This window comes from Mustela lutreola, chromosome 7 (assembly GCF_030435805.1).
Source record: "Mustela lutreola isolate mMusLut2 chromosome 7, mMusLut2.pri, whole genome shotgun sequence".
NCBI classification, from domain to species: Eukaryota; Metazoa; Chordata; class Mammalia; order Carnivora; family Mustelidae; genus Mustela; species Mustela lutreola.
In genome coordinates, this window is record NC_081296.1 from 29,117,643 (window position 1) to 29,134,929 (window position 17,287).

At 40.5% G+C, this 17,287-nt stretch overlaps 1 protein-coding gene across 1 annotated transcript; it reads right to left on the minus strand.

Moving 5' to 3' along the window:
* Positions 1-1,001: 1,001 nt before the first annotated feature.
* On the minus strand, positions 1,002-2,692 carry NDN (necdin, MAGE family member). The gene has a single exon (XM_059180217.1). The coding sequence runs from the start codon at positions 2,555-2,557 to the stop codon at positions 1,580-1,582; it is 978 nt and encodes a 325-aa protein (XP_059036200.1). The 5' UTR covers positions 2,558-2,692; the 3' UTR covers positions 1,002-1,579.
* Positions 2,693-17,287: the final 14,595 nt, after the last annotated feature.

The window sequence follows — 17,287 nt, forward strand, 5'->3', positions numbered from 1 at the left end:
TTGCCCCTCAAATCTTTCTTCACCCCATTCCACCCTTGGAGGGACTGCCTAGAAGCCACTGCAATTCAGTTAACTGCTGGATCACAGATGTCCCAATAGGCAAACTTCCCACCCAAATCCACCTCCCTCTCCCAGGCATCCCATGTGTGTTCCTCTGGCATCAGTGGTCTAGATAAGGCACTTTTCACCTCAGTCTTTCAGGGAAGACCATGTTTCAAAACTTGGCTTCACTGCTAAGCAGTAATATGATCTGGTTAAGTCCATTAATCTCACTGAAACAAAAGTTTCTTAATGCATACACTCAGAATAAGATTGTTTTCTCAAAAAGATTAATGCAATATTTATTAGAAAAATTAAATAAATCCCTAGCCTCATATCTGTGACTTTGTGTCTTGGGGGTAGGGAGCTAAGAGTACATTTTATAACTTAGAATATAAAAAAAAAAAAAGATAAAAAACAGGAGGTGTGGGACAGTTGTAGGCAGGTGGGGAGGGGGGAATAGGACTCATTCTGTCTGGGTTCAAATCCTAGCACTTCCTTTCACGAAACTTTATGATCTGGGGAAAGTTAGTTACATACTTTTTTCCCCCCATTTCCTCCATGGTGCTGATACAGTAAGTGCCTGCCTCAAAGGCTGTTTTAAGTATTAAAGACAAAGAGAAGATACACATAAAGGGTTTTAGCACCTTTAGTGCCTACAAGAGAACTAATTTTAATAAAATGTAGAAAATGTAAGAAAAGTTACTCTAAATATTAGCACTTGTTTCTGGGTGGTGTAATTATAAACATTTTTGCTTTGTAGTTTTTATACTTTTCTGTATTTGTCTGTTAGGAACATGTAAGTTACATTTAAAAAACATAAACCATACATTTATGAGTAATGATGAGCAGTGATTTTCCCATTCTATTAGATGAAATGATCATATTTGTACATTTGGTAAAATGTCTTATTACCAACCCACAGTATTTTGTTAAAAAGATAAAGTACACTTTTCAAAAAATGATTGTATCACAAGAATCTTTAATGTTCACTTTAAAGTTTACTCATGGTGGGGTTGTATTTGTGTTTAGTAAAGTGTGCCAAGTGCCACATTGAGACCATTTCAGTTCACATCACTGCACTCCACACGGATGTCTCCTGTGCCCAGCGAGGTCATAAAGAGAGGGGCCTTGACTTTTCTGTCGGTTAGGCCAGCTTTACTGGGGAGTTCCTCCAAACTCTCCAGAAGTAATCTACCCTAATACACATCATCCGTTCCATATAAAAGAATAAGATGGAAAATTTCTCAATGTGTTTCATAGGTTTAGCACGTCTCTGGTACAAAAATTCAAGAAAGGTAGCACAAAAGCAAAAGCACCAACCGAGTTTACTTAAACAAACATGCATAAATCCTACACACTATCTAACAGTACTGAAATGAATACAACATTGCATTAAAAGGTATAAAAGCACTGTACTGAAAACAAAGTTACACGTGAAATACTGCACTGTAAATCCTGAATACTCTAATGTCCCACCCCCACCCCTCCACCGCCCTGGTGAGGGTCAGAAACCATCAACATCTGCCTCCAGACCTTGCTAGTCCTCGGAGACACTGTTGCGTGGGCAGTGGGCACTGGGATCAGCCTCCCGCAGAGCTCTGGCCTCCTCCAGAGCTTCTCTGTACCGGGAGGGCCAGGCCTGGGGGTCTTTCTTAAAGACCCTGGCCAGGAACTCCATGATTTGCATCTTGGTGATTTCACGGCTGGCACGGGACCCCCAGAAGAACTCGTACTCAGGTGGCTCCGCGTGAGGTACGCGCTGGTACTTCAGGTAATTCTGTTGGACGAACTCCTCGGTGATGAGCTTTCTCACGTCTCCAAACGTGGAGTGTTTCTTCCAGGGCCGCAGCCCCAGGATGCGCAGCACGTTCCAGACCGCACTCTCTCGGGCGCCGCGACCCTTCACATAGATGAGGCTCAGGATCATCAGCAGGAGGCCTGTCATGGGCATGCGGTTGCTCAGCGCCACCCTGTCCAGCTCCTCTGGCTCAAGCGCTTTAACTAGCGAAAATTCCATCGTGTGCAGGCTCGTCAGCCTCAGGTGTAGCCCGAACACTCGTGCGAGGATGAGGCTGGTGCGCCTGAGAATGCTTCTGCACCATTTCTTGTAACTGCCGATGACATCCTTCACCATGTCTGGGAACCAGATGATCATTCTCTTCTGGTCCTTGACCAACACGTACCACATGAGCTCGTGCGCCTTCTGCACCAGCTGGGCAGGGGCTGGCGGTGCTGGGCCGGGCTGGGCCACGCTCGGAGCCTGGTGGGCGCGGCCTTCCTCCGAGGCCTGCTGCAGGGCCTTCGGGTCTCCCTCTTCGCTTGGGGCCTGAGGTGGAGGCGAGGCCAGAGGGGCGTCGGTCGGGCCTAAAGGAGGGGTCTCTGGCCCTGCGAGGATCGCGGCCTGAGACGCGGGCGGGGAGAGCCCCCCGGGAACCCCAGGACTGCTGTTCACCTCGGAGTCGGAGGCCTCGGCTGCAGAGCTGGGGTCGCACACATCCTTACTTTGTTCGGACATGTCTGCTCCGTCTGACAAGGGCAGGGCCTCTTCTTCCAGGAGCTCTTCGAGCCTGCACTCCCTCCGCGGACTCCTGGAGAGGAAGTGCGCGTTGCTGCGCGCGGCGCCTTCCGCAGCAGCCAGGCGGGGCGGGGCGGCGGCGCGACCGGCCACTGCGCTTGCGCGTCCGCAGGCCGGGAGCGGGGCCGCCGCGGGCGGGGCTGAGAGCCCGACGGGGCGGGTGTCTTTTGAGGCCCCTTAGAGGTAGTGGAGGGTTGCTAGAATGAGGGGGGGCCGGTGACCTGAAGGTGTCCCATTTGGGTAGAGATGGTGGTGGGGAGGAGGGAAGGAGGGGAGGGATATGGATGGTCACTGGAGGAGGAGCAAGTTTAAGAGGAAAGATGATAGTTTAAGTTTCTGAGGTAAGTTTCTTAGAAAATGTTTGACTGCGTCTATCCAGGGTGAGGGTAGGTGTAAAAGTCCCAGAGAAAGTTCTAGACTGGCGTGTAAACTTCAGTTTCGTGATGATGAGTGTGAGAATTTAAACCTAGAGAACAATCGGGATTGCCCAACAACAGCAACAAAATGTAAACCGTGAAGACCATGACTGAGATTGGAAACTGAGAACTACCAATAAAAATTGAGTCTCTGCCACATCAGAGGTCATAAAATGAGAAATGCTGAATTTAGTCAACACGTGCACAAATAGAACTTTCTTGGATATGACATACGAATGACATTTGCCAGGGTCTTTTGGTTTCCTACTTCCTTTGGGTCCTATTAGTTTCCTTTTAGTTTTTCCATCAAGATCCCATCATATAAAGATGGTCATATTTATTAGCACAAACTTTTCCCCTATCTGCCTGGCACCCTCCCTCCCCGATGACTGCTATGGCCTCTGCTCTGTGTTCCTGTGAAAACTTCCGGTTCTCACAGAACCCCCACACCCCACCTTCTCTCAACGACTGACTGGTCCCATGGAGCAGCCGCAATCCCAGAAAAGACTTCCTTTTTAACACGGGTCCCATAGATCATCCCTGGCAGTCTCTCTCATGACCAACAACCAGATGCAACGTAACTGTGGTTGTGTATGTGTACTTTTTGTTTTTGTTGTTACAGTTGTTTTGTGTTTTGTGGGTTTTTTGTTTTGTTTTGTTTTGCTTTAATTTTAGAAAATTAGATCCACATTGGGCAAAAACAAAGCCGACACTCCCAGAGAAGCCTCTATGAAGAGAGGGGTGGGTGTAAGAGCCCCTGGATCCAGGCTTCCTCAGGCTGATCAGAATCCCTATTCTGAACCAATGTGGTCCTTCAGCCCTTCCTGGATTCCTAAAGCCAACAGCTTCTTAAATGTGCTGTCTTGAGAATGTTATTATCACTTGAAACCCAAAGCATATTTAAAATATTGTCTTGGCATTTCCAGAGTCCTCTTTTTATTTGCTGGTATCACTTTTTTCATCTCTCACTTTATTTCTTCACAAGGAGATTGGCTTCAAAGAGCTCTTTCTCTACCTTTGGATATTCATGCTTGGATCACTTTTGGCAGGACAATGCCTCTGATAGAACTCCTTAATCTTCCACTTCACAAAGGTAATTCCTGCAGATATCTCAGGTATATCTTAGTGGGACCTTTTCCTGCATATCATTTCCTTCTATTCCTGTAATTTTTAGATTCCTGGTTTTTGGATTACGTCTTATAGACGTAGTTGTGCCAGCTATATTTATTATTTTTATTACTTGAACATGGCTATAAAAAATAGCTATCAAATCAATTTACTGCCCTTTTTCCTCTTAAAATCATTGTTACTTTGAAGTGCTTGGGTGGCTTAGTTGGTTAATTGTCTTCCTTTGGCTCAGGTCATGATCCCGATGTCCTGGAATCAAGCCCTAGGTCAAGCTCCCTGCTCAGTGGGGAGCCTGTTTCTCCCTCTCCTTCTGCAGGTCCCCCTGCTTCTGCCATTTTGGTCTCCCTAGCTCACTCTCTCTCTGTCTCTCTCTCTCTCAAATTAAAAAAAATTTCTTATTTCTTCCATTGTATCTTCATTAGTTTTCTTCTTATTTTCTTGAATTTGGATTTTTTTTTTCTATTTGGGTTAAATACTTAGTTCATTTAAGTTTTTTTTTTTAAAGATTTTATTTGTTTGACAGAGAAATCACAAGTAGGGCAAGTAGGCAGAGAGGCAGGCAGAGAGAGAGGAAGGGAAGCAGGTCCCCCGCCAAGCAGAGAGCCCGACACAGGACTCGATCCCAGGACCCCGAGATCATGACCCAAGCCGAAGGCAGAGACCCAACCCACTGAGCCACCCGGGCGCCCCCATTTAAGGTATTTTTAATACTGAAAGTGTTTGAGCCTATTATTTAAATCTCACCTCAGCTTTGGCTATGAGCCATAATTTTTGCCATTGTGAGGTTATGAAAATTACATCTTCATATTTCATCCTCCTAGATTTAATAGATTCATGAAGTTAAATTGCAAGCTTGAACACAACAATTATAAAAGTATAAAAACATTTATATATAAAACATATGAAAACAGCTTTAAATAATTATAAAAACACAATTATAATATTATAAAAGGTCTTACTGCAGTAGGATATGGGAGTTCTGGCTAGAAAGCTTCTTTGATTTTAGTTGCTGTCTGAGCTGGAATGGAACTCATTCTGGCGAAGTTTCCCATGGCCAATAGTAGTCTCTCACCTCTATCACAGTTCACTTCACTCCTTACTTCAGATGGTAGGGTTGCTTAATACTGTACCAGTGCCCATATATGACCTTTATGAGGGAGTAGGATCAGAGAGTTTGAAGCATCGAAACTGATGCCCAAGGTTGAAACCATATACAGAGGAGATTCCTAGTACTGCTTACTAATGAAGCCCAACTTTATCCCTGCTCTTTAGGCAATGATAACATTGCCTTCCCAGGGAAAGGTCTGCTGAAGACACTCTATTTCCTATGAAGAAGAAAATTCATTTGGGGAGGGTAAGAAAAAAGTAAAGCTTGGGGAAACCTTCAAGGAGAAAATGTATATCTGCACGTGTGTCATGGAAAGGGTCAGTAGCTTGATAGTTACCTAATAAGATGCCTACTCATGAAGCAGACATGCAGACCTTCAGAATATTAAGAAAAGGCAAAGATGACACCATGGGAAATAAGAGGAAGTGGATACTCATGAGACATCTACAAATTCTTTAACTTATGGGTCAAAATTTGGAGCTGTAGCTCCAGTGATGCCCTGAGAATGCTGAGGATAAATCACACTTGTTGGGTATCTCTAGGATCAGATTTATTTGATATGGGCAATGAGTCGTTAAAGACTGGCAGTGTAGAAGTAAAAGCCTGTAAAGTAAAATATCTCTCCAAATACACTAATGAATGGCTACTCATTAAATCAAGATTCTGTAAGTATATAAAAGTTCCATGGGTGTAGGAAGTATACGGAAAAATTATAACTTAAAATATTTTGGTAAAGATACTTTTGCTGATGGGAGACTTCAGACCCTGTAATGTGTTCCACATTACACAGCTGTGGAATAGGCTGTTCTTGGCAGACTCTGGAATAGGAGGAGAAGCCTGTCCTGGCACTGGTTTCCATAGTGAACAGAGGAAGGGGGGTCACTCCAGAGCTTCCAGTGGACAGCACGCATGCTCACAGTGAAGAGGCCCAGAGGCCCCAAATGAAATGTGAATCCTTCTGGCTCTTTCCTGTCAACATAGGCAGCAACCTCCACCTTGGAGCCCCCATATGGGCCCCAAATGCCTTGAGGCCAAGGAATTGAAACAGAGAACTCACATGAATGTGTTCAGCAAATATTGAGCAATGACTATCATGTGCATGAAAGATTTGCATTTTAGAAAAGTAGCTCAGTCTGAGAGGAAACCAATTGCACTGGGGCTATTTGGCAGGCTGGCCCTTTTGTGTTAAAAACTAGTAAGCAGGGAGAGGCAATGTTGCTTTCCGTAGTTGGGAGGCGGAAGAAGGGGGCACATACCTAGCCCCTCATCCTCTCGAGTGCCCCTAGGGCGGCACCACACATGTCTATCCAACTGAGGCCAAGGGCACTCACTGAAGGGAAATCTTCTAATCCTTCACAGACCCATAGTGCAGCTTGCTAACTCTCAGGAACTATCCAGGTCAGGAATGTCTTTTGTAAAGGTCAGCCAGGATCAGGGTTAAGACTGGGATTGGGGGCAGGTGGACAAGAAGAGATACTGATTAGGGGATCTTCTGTGGGATTCCTCGTGACATAGGATGATGGCTTTCATTTTATCATCTTTCTGCAACTATTTATTAAACACTGCATTTCAAGCATTGGGCCTGGGGATATAATGAGGAGAGATGTGTTTTCTGCAATCTATACTGAAAAAAGGGATCATAAACAGACAAATGAATTGATAATTAAATGATTATTATGAATAATGTTATGGCACATATATAATGGGCACTGCCAAGGAGCTGTAGTATAGCCAAGGAGAATAGAACACGGGAAAGGGAAGGCATAAACAATAAGAAAAGGTAAGAAAACTGTGAATATCAGGGATGGCCAGGATTCTTTCTTGGGGGTTGTTTAGGATTGAGCAGTGCCCCTTGGCTAGGCTATGGAGGTTCCACCTCACAAAACTACTTGTAGATAAGTACCTGAGAAAAGAGAGTAGACATGTCTAGCAGATATCTGGATGTAAATCTGGATATAACTCTCAGAAAAGAGCCCTGGGCTGAAAAAAGAAGTTTTGGAGATAAAGCTATTAATATCATCACGTTGAGAGAGCACCTAGAGTGGGATTCTTCAAAGGGAACCATCTTTCTTGAGGATAAGATAATTTTTCATTGTGTGATGGTATAGCACACACCACAGACATTAACACCTCTGTCCCTATCACGAATGTATAAAAGTACTCCAGATATGGGGAAAAAAAAGTAAAGTGTAAGAAAAGAAAAAGAAAAAAAAAAAGCAGAACTTCCCATACATTGCCAAAAGCCCTTTTATGGTCAGTACAGTTTGTAGTTGAGAACCACAAAAGTGACAAGCAGAGAGGAGTGAAGAAAGACAGAGCCTACCAGCAGGTCTAGGTCATTTAAGCTTCTTTCCAAACTATCATATGACTTTCCTCACTGGATCTATTTCTGGGACATATTAAAATAGATTGCTTCATCCTTAACAATAATCTTGAAGATAAATCCTATTTAAGCATACCCTGGGTTCAAGTTTGTGGTGTATAATTCTTTCTCCATATTGCTGAATTTAATCTGCTGATATTTTATTGAATATTCTTTTGTTTGTGTTAATCAAGGCTATTGGTCTGTAGTAGTCTTTTTTGTAGTGTCTTTATCTGATTTTGATATCAGGACATTAGGGCCTTATAAAATTATTTTGAAAATGTTCCCTCCTCTTCTTCTTTATGGAAGAACATGTATGCAGTTGATTTTATTTCTTTGCTAAATGTTTGGTAGAATTTATTTTATATGAAACTATCAGTAACTAGTGATTTCTTTTTCAGAAGGTTTACAACTATAAATTCATTTGTTTCATTTATTGTAAGTCTATTGGATTATCTTTTTCAGGTTGGATGAGTTTTGTTACTCTGTAATTTTTAAAAAGTTGGTTCATTTCATCTAATTTATCGAACGTATATGTGTAGTGGTGTTTGTAGTACTTCTTATAATCCTTTTAATGATCAGTTTATTTACTAAGTTCACTACTGGCTTCCTCACCTATACTGGTCACACACACACACACACACACACACACACACACACACACCACAACTATTCTTCCAGACAGTCCTTGGTATTCCATGTACACAAGGGACTCCAGCATCTTGTCAAATATTTTGACAATATTTCTTTCACCAACTGGTGCCTAAAAGTTGAGGTTTGTTGTTGTCCCACTGGTCCTGCTTTCTATCCCCCTCTCTTCTCACTCTGAGAAGACTCCCTGAGCAATACCATTTCCCAGAGATTGAAGCTGGCATCTATACACTGATGAACCCCAATTTTATTCTTTTAGCCCATTATGTCTCTGCTATGGTCTAGAACTGGTTATGCAACTGCTTACAGGACATTTTAACATGACTTTGAACTTTCTTTTCTTTTCTTTTTTAAAGATTTTATTTATGTATTTGACAGACAGAGATCACAAGCAGGCAGAGAGGCAGGCAGAGAGAGAGGAGGAAGCAGGCTCCCTGCTGGGGCTCAATTCCAGGACCCTGGGATCATGACCTGAACCGAAGGCAGAGGCTTTAACCCACTGAGCCACCCAGGTGCCCCGGAACTTTATTTTCAGTGCTCTATGTTATTTCATCAATGTCCAAAGGCAGTCTTTCTTGATGAAGTCCTAAAAGTTCATTTTCACTTCTGTTTGGAGATGTGTCTTGAAAAAGCTGCTGAGGCTAATGTCGAAGAGATTACTGCCTATGTTCTCCTCTAGGATTTTGATAGACTGCTATCTCACATTGAGGTCTTTCATCCACTTTGAATTTATTTTTGTGTATGATGTAAGAGAGTTGTCGAGTTTCATTCTTCCAGGTGCAACCACTTCGGAAAACAGTGTGGAGATTTCTCAAAAAATTAAACCTAGAACTATCCTATGACCTGGCAATTGCACTACTGGGTATTTACCCCAAAGATAGAGATGTAGTGAAAAGAAGGTCATATGTACTACAATGTTCATAGCAGCAATGTCCAAAATAGCCAAACTGTGGAAAGAGTCAAGGTGCCCTTCAACAGACAAACAGATAAAGAAGATATGGGTCATATATATAATGGAATATTATGCAGCCATCAGAAAGGATGAATGCCCACCTTTTTCATCAACGTGGATGGGATTGGAAGAGATTATGCTGAGTGAAATAAATCATGTGCAGAAAGTCATTTATCATATGGTTTCACTTGTGGGACATAAGAAATAACATGGAGGACATTAGAAGAAGGAAAGGAAAATTGAGTTGGGGGAAATAAGAGGGAGAGACAAAACATGAGAAACTGTGGACCCTGAGAAACAAAGTGAGGGTTTTAGAGATGAGAGGTGTGGGATGATAGGTGAGCCTGGTGGTGGGTATTAAGGAGGGCACGTATTGCATGGAACACTGGGTGTGGTGCATAAACAATGAATCTTGGAACAATGAAAAATAAAAGTAAAAAAAAAAACTAATCATGTATTGTATGGTGACTAACATAATACAATAAAAATATTATAAATTGCTGGGAAGAAAAGACAATCTTTCAGTTGCCTGTGTATTCCTTATCTCATGTATGTAACATGACTTTCTACCCAGTTTCCCCAGGGAGGGGGAAAAACAAAACAAACAAACAAAAAATTACCATTGACTGGTTCTCCTTTATCTCTTGTATCAATTTAATCATACAATCCTCAACTCCTAAATGCCACTGCTACACATCTTTCAGTATGGCACTATAACTTTTCCACTGTTCTTTCTCACCTGGATTGCCATGGTGGATCCCTGAATCTTCTCACTTGTTTATTTACTCTCTACAGATTAGTCTCCACATTGAAACCAGTACATTTTCCAAAATTCGGATCTTCTCACCATTTCAGTATCCTAAGGCAACTGAAAAAAAAACTACCACAAACCTGGTGCTTTAAAACAGTAGAAGTATATTCTTCCATGACAGCTAAAATCTGAAATCAAGGTATGACCACACTGTTACTTAGAACTTTAGGGGAAAATATTCTTTGTCTCTCCCCTCTTCTGGTGGCTCCTGACATTCCTTGGCTCTTGTCAGAATAACTCCAATCTCTACCTCCATCTTCACAGAGTCACCACCTTCCTAGTGTGTCTCTATGTCTCTCATCTCCTTCTTCTTTCTCCTATAAATATATCAATCATTAGACTGAGGGTCCAATCTAAATCCAGAATGATCTCATCTCAAGATCCTCAACTTAATTATATCTAAAAAATCATTTTTTCACACACATTAGGTAACATTCACATGTTTTGGAGATTAGGGAATGGATATCTTCTGGAGGTCTAGTTTTCAGGCTAGCATAGGAGTCAATAATATGTTAAGAAAATTGAGAATCTGGGGTGCCTCTATCTGTTAAACATCTGCCTTCAGCTCAGTTCATGATCCCAGGGTCCTGAGATCAAACCCCACATCAGGCTCCTTACTTTGTAGGGAGTCTACTTCTCTCTCTCCCTTTGTCTCCTCTCTCCCTGACTCATGCTCGCTCTCTCGCTCTCTCTCTCTCTCTCAAATACATAAAATCTTTAAAAAGAGAAATTTGAGAATCCAAGTATTTTAGTAGTTTGAGAAGTGAAAACATAATAGGGATACTTGAAAAAAAAATCAATGGAAGAAAAGATGCTAGCAAAACTCTTTTCTTCCAGGAAGTTATCCCTTTGAAGGGTTGAGTGAAAGATGATTTAAATATTGCATCAAGTACCCAGAGATTTACAAAAGCCACATTCAGAGGCAATAAAGCTGGTAAAGTCTTCTGGATAAAGTCCAAGTCTAGAATTTCTCCTAACTCCTTGGTGTCTGGTACTGTAGAGTCATATCACCCCACAATAGGCTGGTTTCAAGAAGAGAGGAGTTCATGGTCTTAATATCATTAGGTCATATTGGCTGTCTTGGGAATCCCATGCGAGTCCCATGGGAAATGGCCTCAAACCTCACTTATTCAATGATAAATTAAGATCTTATATTCATGTACTGTGGAATAAGGGAAGCTCTTCACTTCATGAAGATGGGACCCAATCATCATCATTGCCTTAGAATTCATAGTATTAGAATGACAGCTTCCACCTACCAACAGTAATTGCCAGGAATTAATATTTATAATTATGTAATTATATAAAATTATATAATTTGTATAATTATAGCTTTATCTTCCCCTTTCCATTAATGTATCAGTTAAATAAATAAATAGTCCTATTTTGCATTTGATTTTCTCAAGTTTCATTTGAATTCCAGTTAACATGCAGTGTAATATTAGTTTCAGGTGTGGAAATTAGTGATCTAACACTTCCATACAATACCCAGTGCTCATCACAGGTGCACTCCTTAATCCCCATCACCTGTTTAGACCATCCTTCACCCATCTCCCCTCAGGTAGCCATTAGTTTGTTCTCTACAGTTAAGAATTGCATGCATGGAATGTTTTTCCAGTTCTTTATGTCATCTTCAATGGAATGGAAAAGAAAATATTGTTAAAATGTCTATAGTGCCCAAAGCAATCCACAAATTTAATGCAATTTTTCTCAAAATGCCACCAGTGTTTTTCACAGAGCTAGAACAAACAATCCTAAAATTTGTATGAAACCACAAAAGACCCTAAATAACCAAAGGAATTTTGAAAAAGAAAAAGCGGCATTTTCAACATTTCTTTAGTGATTCAGGATCTGATCTGATTCCATACAAATTTTTGGATTATTTGCTCCAGCTCTTTGAAGAATACTGGTGGAATTTTGATTGGAATGGCATTAAAAGTATATATTGCTCTAGGCAGTATAGACATTTTAACAATGTTTATTCTTCCGATCTAAGAGCATGGAATGGCCTTCCATCTTTTTGTGTCTTCTTCAATTTCTTTCATGAGTGTTCTGAAGTTCCTCAAGTACAGATCCTTTACCTCTTTTGTTAAGTTTATTCCCAGATATCTTATGGTTCTCGGTGCTATAGTAAATGGAATCAATTCTCTAATTTCCCTTTCTGTATTTTCATTGTTAGTATATAAAGCTGGGGGCATCACATTACCTGATTTCAAGCTTTATTACAAAGCTGTGATCATCAAGACAGCATAGCACTGGCATAAAAACAGACACATAGACCAGTGTAACAGAGTAGAGAGCCCAGATATGGACCCTCAACTCTATGGTCAATTAATCTTCGACAAAACAGGAAAAAATATACAGTGGAAAAAAGACTGTCTCTTCAATAAATGGTGCTGGGAAAACTGGACAGCTATAAGTAGAAGACTGAAACTCGACCATTCTCTTACACCGTACACAAAGATAAACTCAAAATGGATAAAACACCTCAACGTGAGACAGGAATCCATCAGAATCCTAGAGGAGAACATAGGCACTAATCTCTTCGATACCAGCCACAGCAACTTCTTTCAATATATGTCTCCAAAGGCAAAGGAAACAAAAGCGAAAATAAACTTTTGCGACTTCATCAAAATCAAAAGCTTCTGCACAGTAAAGGAAACAGTCAAAAAAAAAAAAAAAAAAAAAAAAAAAACAAAGAGGAAACCCACGGAATGGGAGAAGATATTTGCAAATGACAGTACAGACAAAAGGTTGATATCCAGGATCTATAAATAAGTCCTCAAACTCAACACACACAAAACAGACAATCATATCAAAAAAATGGGCAGAAGATATGGACAGACACTTCTCCAATAAAGACATACAAATGGCTATCAGACACATGAAAAAATGTTCATCATCACTAGCCGTCAGGGAGATTCAAATTAAAGCCACATTGAGATATCACCTTACACCAGTTAGAATGTCCAAAATTAACAAAACAGGAAACAACATGTGTTGGAGAGGATGTGGAGAAAGGGGAACCCTCTTCCACTGTTGGTGGGAATGCAAGTTGGTGCATCCTCTTTGGAGAGGATGTGGAGAAAGGGGAACCCTCTTCCACTGTTGGTGGGAATGCAAGTTGGTGCAGTGTGGAGATTCCTCAAGAAATTAAAAATAGAACTTCCCTATGACCCTGCCATTGCACTCCTGGGTATTTACCCCAAAGATACAGATGTCGTGAAAAGAAGGGCCATCTGTACCCCAATGTTTATAGCAGCAATGGCCATGGTCGCCAAACTATGGAAAGAACCAAGATGCCCTTCAATGGACAAATGGATAAGGAAGATGTGGTCCATATACACTATGGAGTATAATGCCTCCATCAGAAAGGAGGAATACCCAACTTTTGTAGCAACATGGACGGGTGTGGAAGAGATTATGCTGAGTGAAATAAGTCAAGCAGAGAGAGTCAATTATTATATGGTTTCACTCATTTGTGGAACATAACAAATATCATGGAGGACAAAGGGTGTTAGAGAGGAGAAGGAAGTTGGGGTAAATTGGAAGGGGAGGTGAATCATGAGAGACTATGGACTCTGAAAAACAATCCGAGGGGTTTGAAGTGGCGGGGGGGTGGGTGTTTGGGGTACCAGGTGGTGGGTATTATAGAGGGTACGGATTGCATGGAGCACTGGGTGTGGTGAAAAAATAATGAATACTGTTCTTCTGAAAATTAATTAATTAATTTTAAAAAACGCTGCAGGTATCACAATAACTAGGAATTCAAGCTATGTTGCAAAGCTGTAGTCATCAAAAGAGTATGGTACTGGCACAAAAACAGACACATAGATCAGTGAAACAGAATAGAAAATTGAGAAATTGACTCACACTCTATGCTCTATGAATATTGAATAGAATAAAGACAATCACTTCAAAAAATGGTGTTGGGAAAACTGGATGGTCACATGCAGAAGAATGATCCTGGGCCATTTTCTTACACCATACACAAAAATAAATTCAAAATAGAAGAAAAACCCAAATATGAGAGAGAAATCTGCCTAAATCCTAGAGGAGAACACAAGAAGTAACCTCTTTGGCATCAGTCATAGGGTTTCGTACTGGACATGTCTTCAAAGACAAGGGACACAGAAGCAAAAACGAACAACTGGGACTGCACAGTGAAGGAGACAACAAAACTAAAAAGCAACCTACAAAATGAGAGAAGATACTTGAAAATGACATGTTGATAAGGGGTTAGTATCCAAAATATATAAAGAACTTATTAAACTCAACAGCCAAAAAACAATCAAGTTAAAAAACATGAATTAAATTTTTTCCAAAGAAGATGCACAGATGGCTAACAGACCATGAAAAGATGTTCAACATCACTCATCATCAGGGAAATACAAATCAAAACTACAATGAGATATCACTTCAATCCACTCAGAAAGGTAAACTCAACATTACAAAAACAACCGGTTTTGGTTAGGATATTGAAGCAGGAGAACCATCCTACACTAATGGTGGTAGTAAACTGTGACAGTCACTTTGTAAAACAGTGTGGAGGTTACTGAAAATGTGCAAAATAGATCTAGATCTATGATCTAGAAACTGCATTAATAGGTATTTACCCAAATGATACAAAAATACTGATTCAAAGGGACACAGGTACCTAAATGTTTATAGCAAAATTATCAACACTAGCAAAGTGACAGAGAGAGCCCAAATATCCAATAGATACCTGTATCTACACATACAGATATAGAGTGATATAGATTTGAAGATTTGGGGACAGAGCTCAGCCCCAGGCCCCCTGCATGCCCACACTCAAACACACTAGATGGAAGGAGGGGTTGGAGGATTTGGGAGGAAAACTAAGGCAGGAAGCTGGCCACACTTTACTAGCAATCATTGGAGTTTCCCTTGTCCCTTGATATTCCTTTCCTTATATTTTTTGAGGCTCCTCATACATCTGAAATAAACTAGTATAAAGTTGCTATAGAAAAGATGTGGTGGGGCACCTGGGTGGCTCAGTTCATAAAGCACCTGCCTTCAGCTCAAGTCATGACATCAGGGTCCTGGGATCAAGGCCTGAGTAGGAATTTTTGCTTAGCAGGGAACCTAATTCTCCCTCTCCTCCCCACTCATGCTCTCTCTCACTATCTCTGTCTCTCTCTCAAATAAATAAAATCTATAAAAAGAAAAAAAAAAAAGGTAGGGGAACCTAGGTGGCTTAGCCCGTTAAGCTTCTACCTTGGGTTCAGGTTTTGATTCCAGACTTCTGGGATCAAGCCTTGCATTAGGCTTTTTGCTCAGTGGGAAGTCTTCTTCTTCTCCTCTTTCTTCCTGGTTCCCTGATCATGCTCACTCTCTCGTTCTCTCTCTTTCTCTCAACTAAATAAATAAAATCTTTAAAAATAAAAGATATCCCATCTAGTCATGATGGGTAATTGTTTTAATATACTGTTGGATCCTATTAGTTAAGATCTTGTTGAGAATATTAGCATCAATATCCATCAGGGATATTAGTCTGAAATTCTCCTTTTTGGTGGGGTCTTTGCCTGCTTTGGAGATCTATTCTCCAAATAGGGTAATACTGGCTTCATAAAAAGAGTCTGGAAGGTTTCCTTCTGCTTTAATTTTTTGAAAGAGCTTCAGGAGAATAGGTATTATTTCTTCTTTGGAACTTTGGTAGAATTACCCTAGGAATCCAACAGGTCCCAGGCTCTTGCTTTTTGGGAGGTTTTTGATCACTGCTTCAATCTCCTTATAAGATATTGGTCTATTCAGGTTGTAACTTTCTTCCTGAATCAGTTTTGGAAATTTATAGGTTTCCAGGAATGCATCCATTTCATCTAGGTTGCTTAACTTATTGGCATATAACTGTTGATAATAATTTCTGATGATTGTTTCTATTTCCTTGGTGTTAGTTGTGATTTCCCCCTTTTAATTCATAATTTTATTAATTTGTATCTTCATTCTTTTCTTTTGGATTTTATCTTACTGGTTCTTTCAAAAAACCAGCTTCTAGTTTAATTGATTTTTTTTCTACTGTATCTCTAGTTTCTATCTCATTGATCTCTGCTCTAATCTTGATTATTTCCCTTCTTGTGCATGGGGTTGGCTTAATATGGTGTTGATTATCCAGTTCTTTAAGGTGTAAAGACTGCTGGTATATTCTGGATTTTTCAGTTTTTTTGAGGGAGGCTTAGTTGTCTATGTATTCCCCCTTAGGACCAGCATTACTGTATCCCATAGGTTTTGGACCAATGTGTCTTCATTCTCATTCATTTCCATGAATTATTTAAGTTGTTCTTTGATTTCCTGGTTGATTCAAACATTCTTAAGGAAGGTTGTCTTTAGCTTCCAGGTGTTTGAATTCCTTCCAAACATTTTCCTGTGGTTGAGTTCCAATTTCAAAACATTGGGATCTGATAACATGCAGGGAATAATCTCAGTCTTTTGGTATTGGTTGAGTCCTGATTTGTGACCCTGTATGTAGTCTATTCTGGAGAAAGTTCCATGTGCACTTGAGAAGAATGAGTATTCTGTTGTTTTAGGGTGGAATGTTCTATATATATCTATGAGGTCCATCTGGTCTAATGTATCATTCAATGCCCTTGTTTCTTTACTGATTTTCTGCTTGGATGATCTGTCTATGACAAGAGTGGTGTGTTAAGATCCCCTACTATTAATGTATTCATATCACTGTTACTCTTTATCTTTATTAACATTTGTCTTATGTAGTTGACTTACTCCCATATTGGGGGCATAAATATTTACAATTGTAAGATGTTCTTAGTGGCTAGACCCTTTAAGAATGATATAGTGCCCTTCTGTATCTCTGACAACAGACTTTAGTTTAAAATCTTATCTGATATGAGAATCACTACCCCAACTTTCTTTTGAGGCCCATTGGCATGAAAGATGCTTCTCCATCCCTTCACTTTCAGTCTGGATGTGTCCTTAGGTTCAAAATGGGTCTCTTGTAGACAACATATGGATGGGGCCTGTCGTTTTATCCAATCTGCAAACCTGTGCCATTTCATGGGAGTGTTTAGGCTGTTCACATTGAGAGTGGTTATTGAGAGATATATTTTTATTGACATTGTGTTGCCTGTGAAGTGCTTGTTTCTATAGACTGTCTCCATAAATTTCTGTGCAAAGATGCTCTTGGGTTCTTTCTTCTTTTATAGAAGCCCCCTTAATATTTCTTATAGTGCCAGCTTGATGGTCACATACTCTTTTTTTTTTAAA

What these genes read in the sequence shown, in the direction of transcription:
- NDN (XM_059180217.1), bottom strand. Translation starts at nt 2,557, where the DNA reads ATGTCCGAACAAAGTAAGGATGTGTGCGACCCCAGCTCTGCAGCCGAG.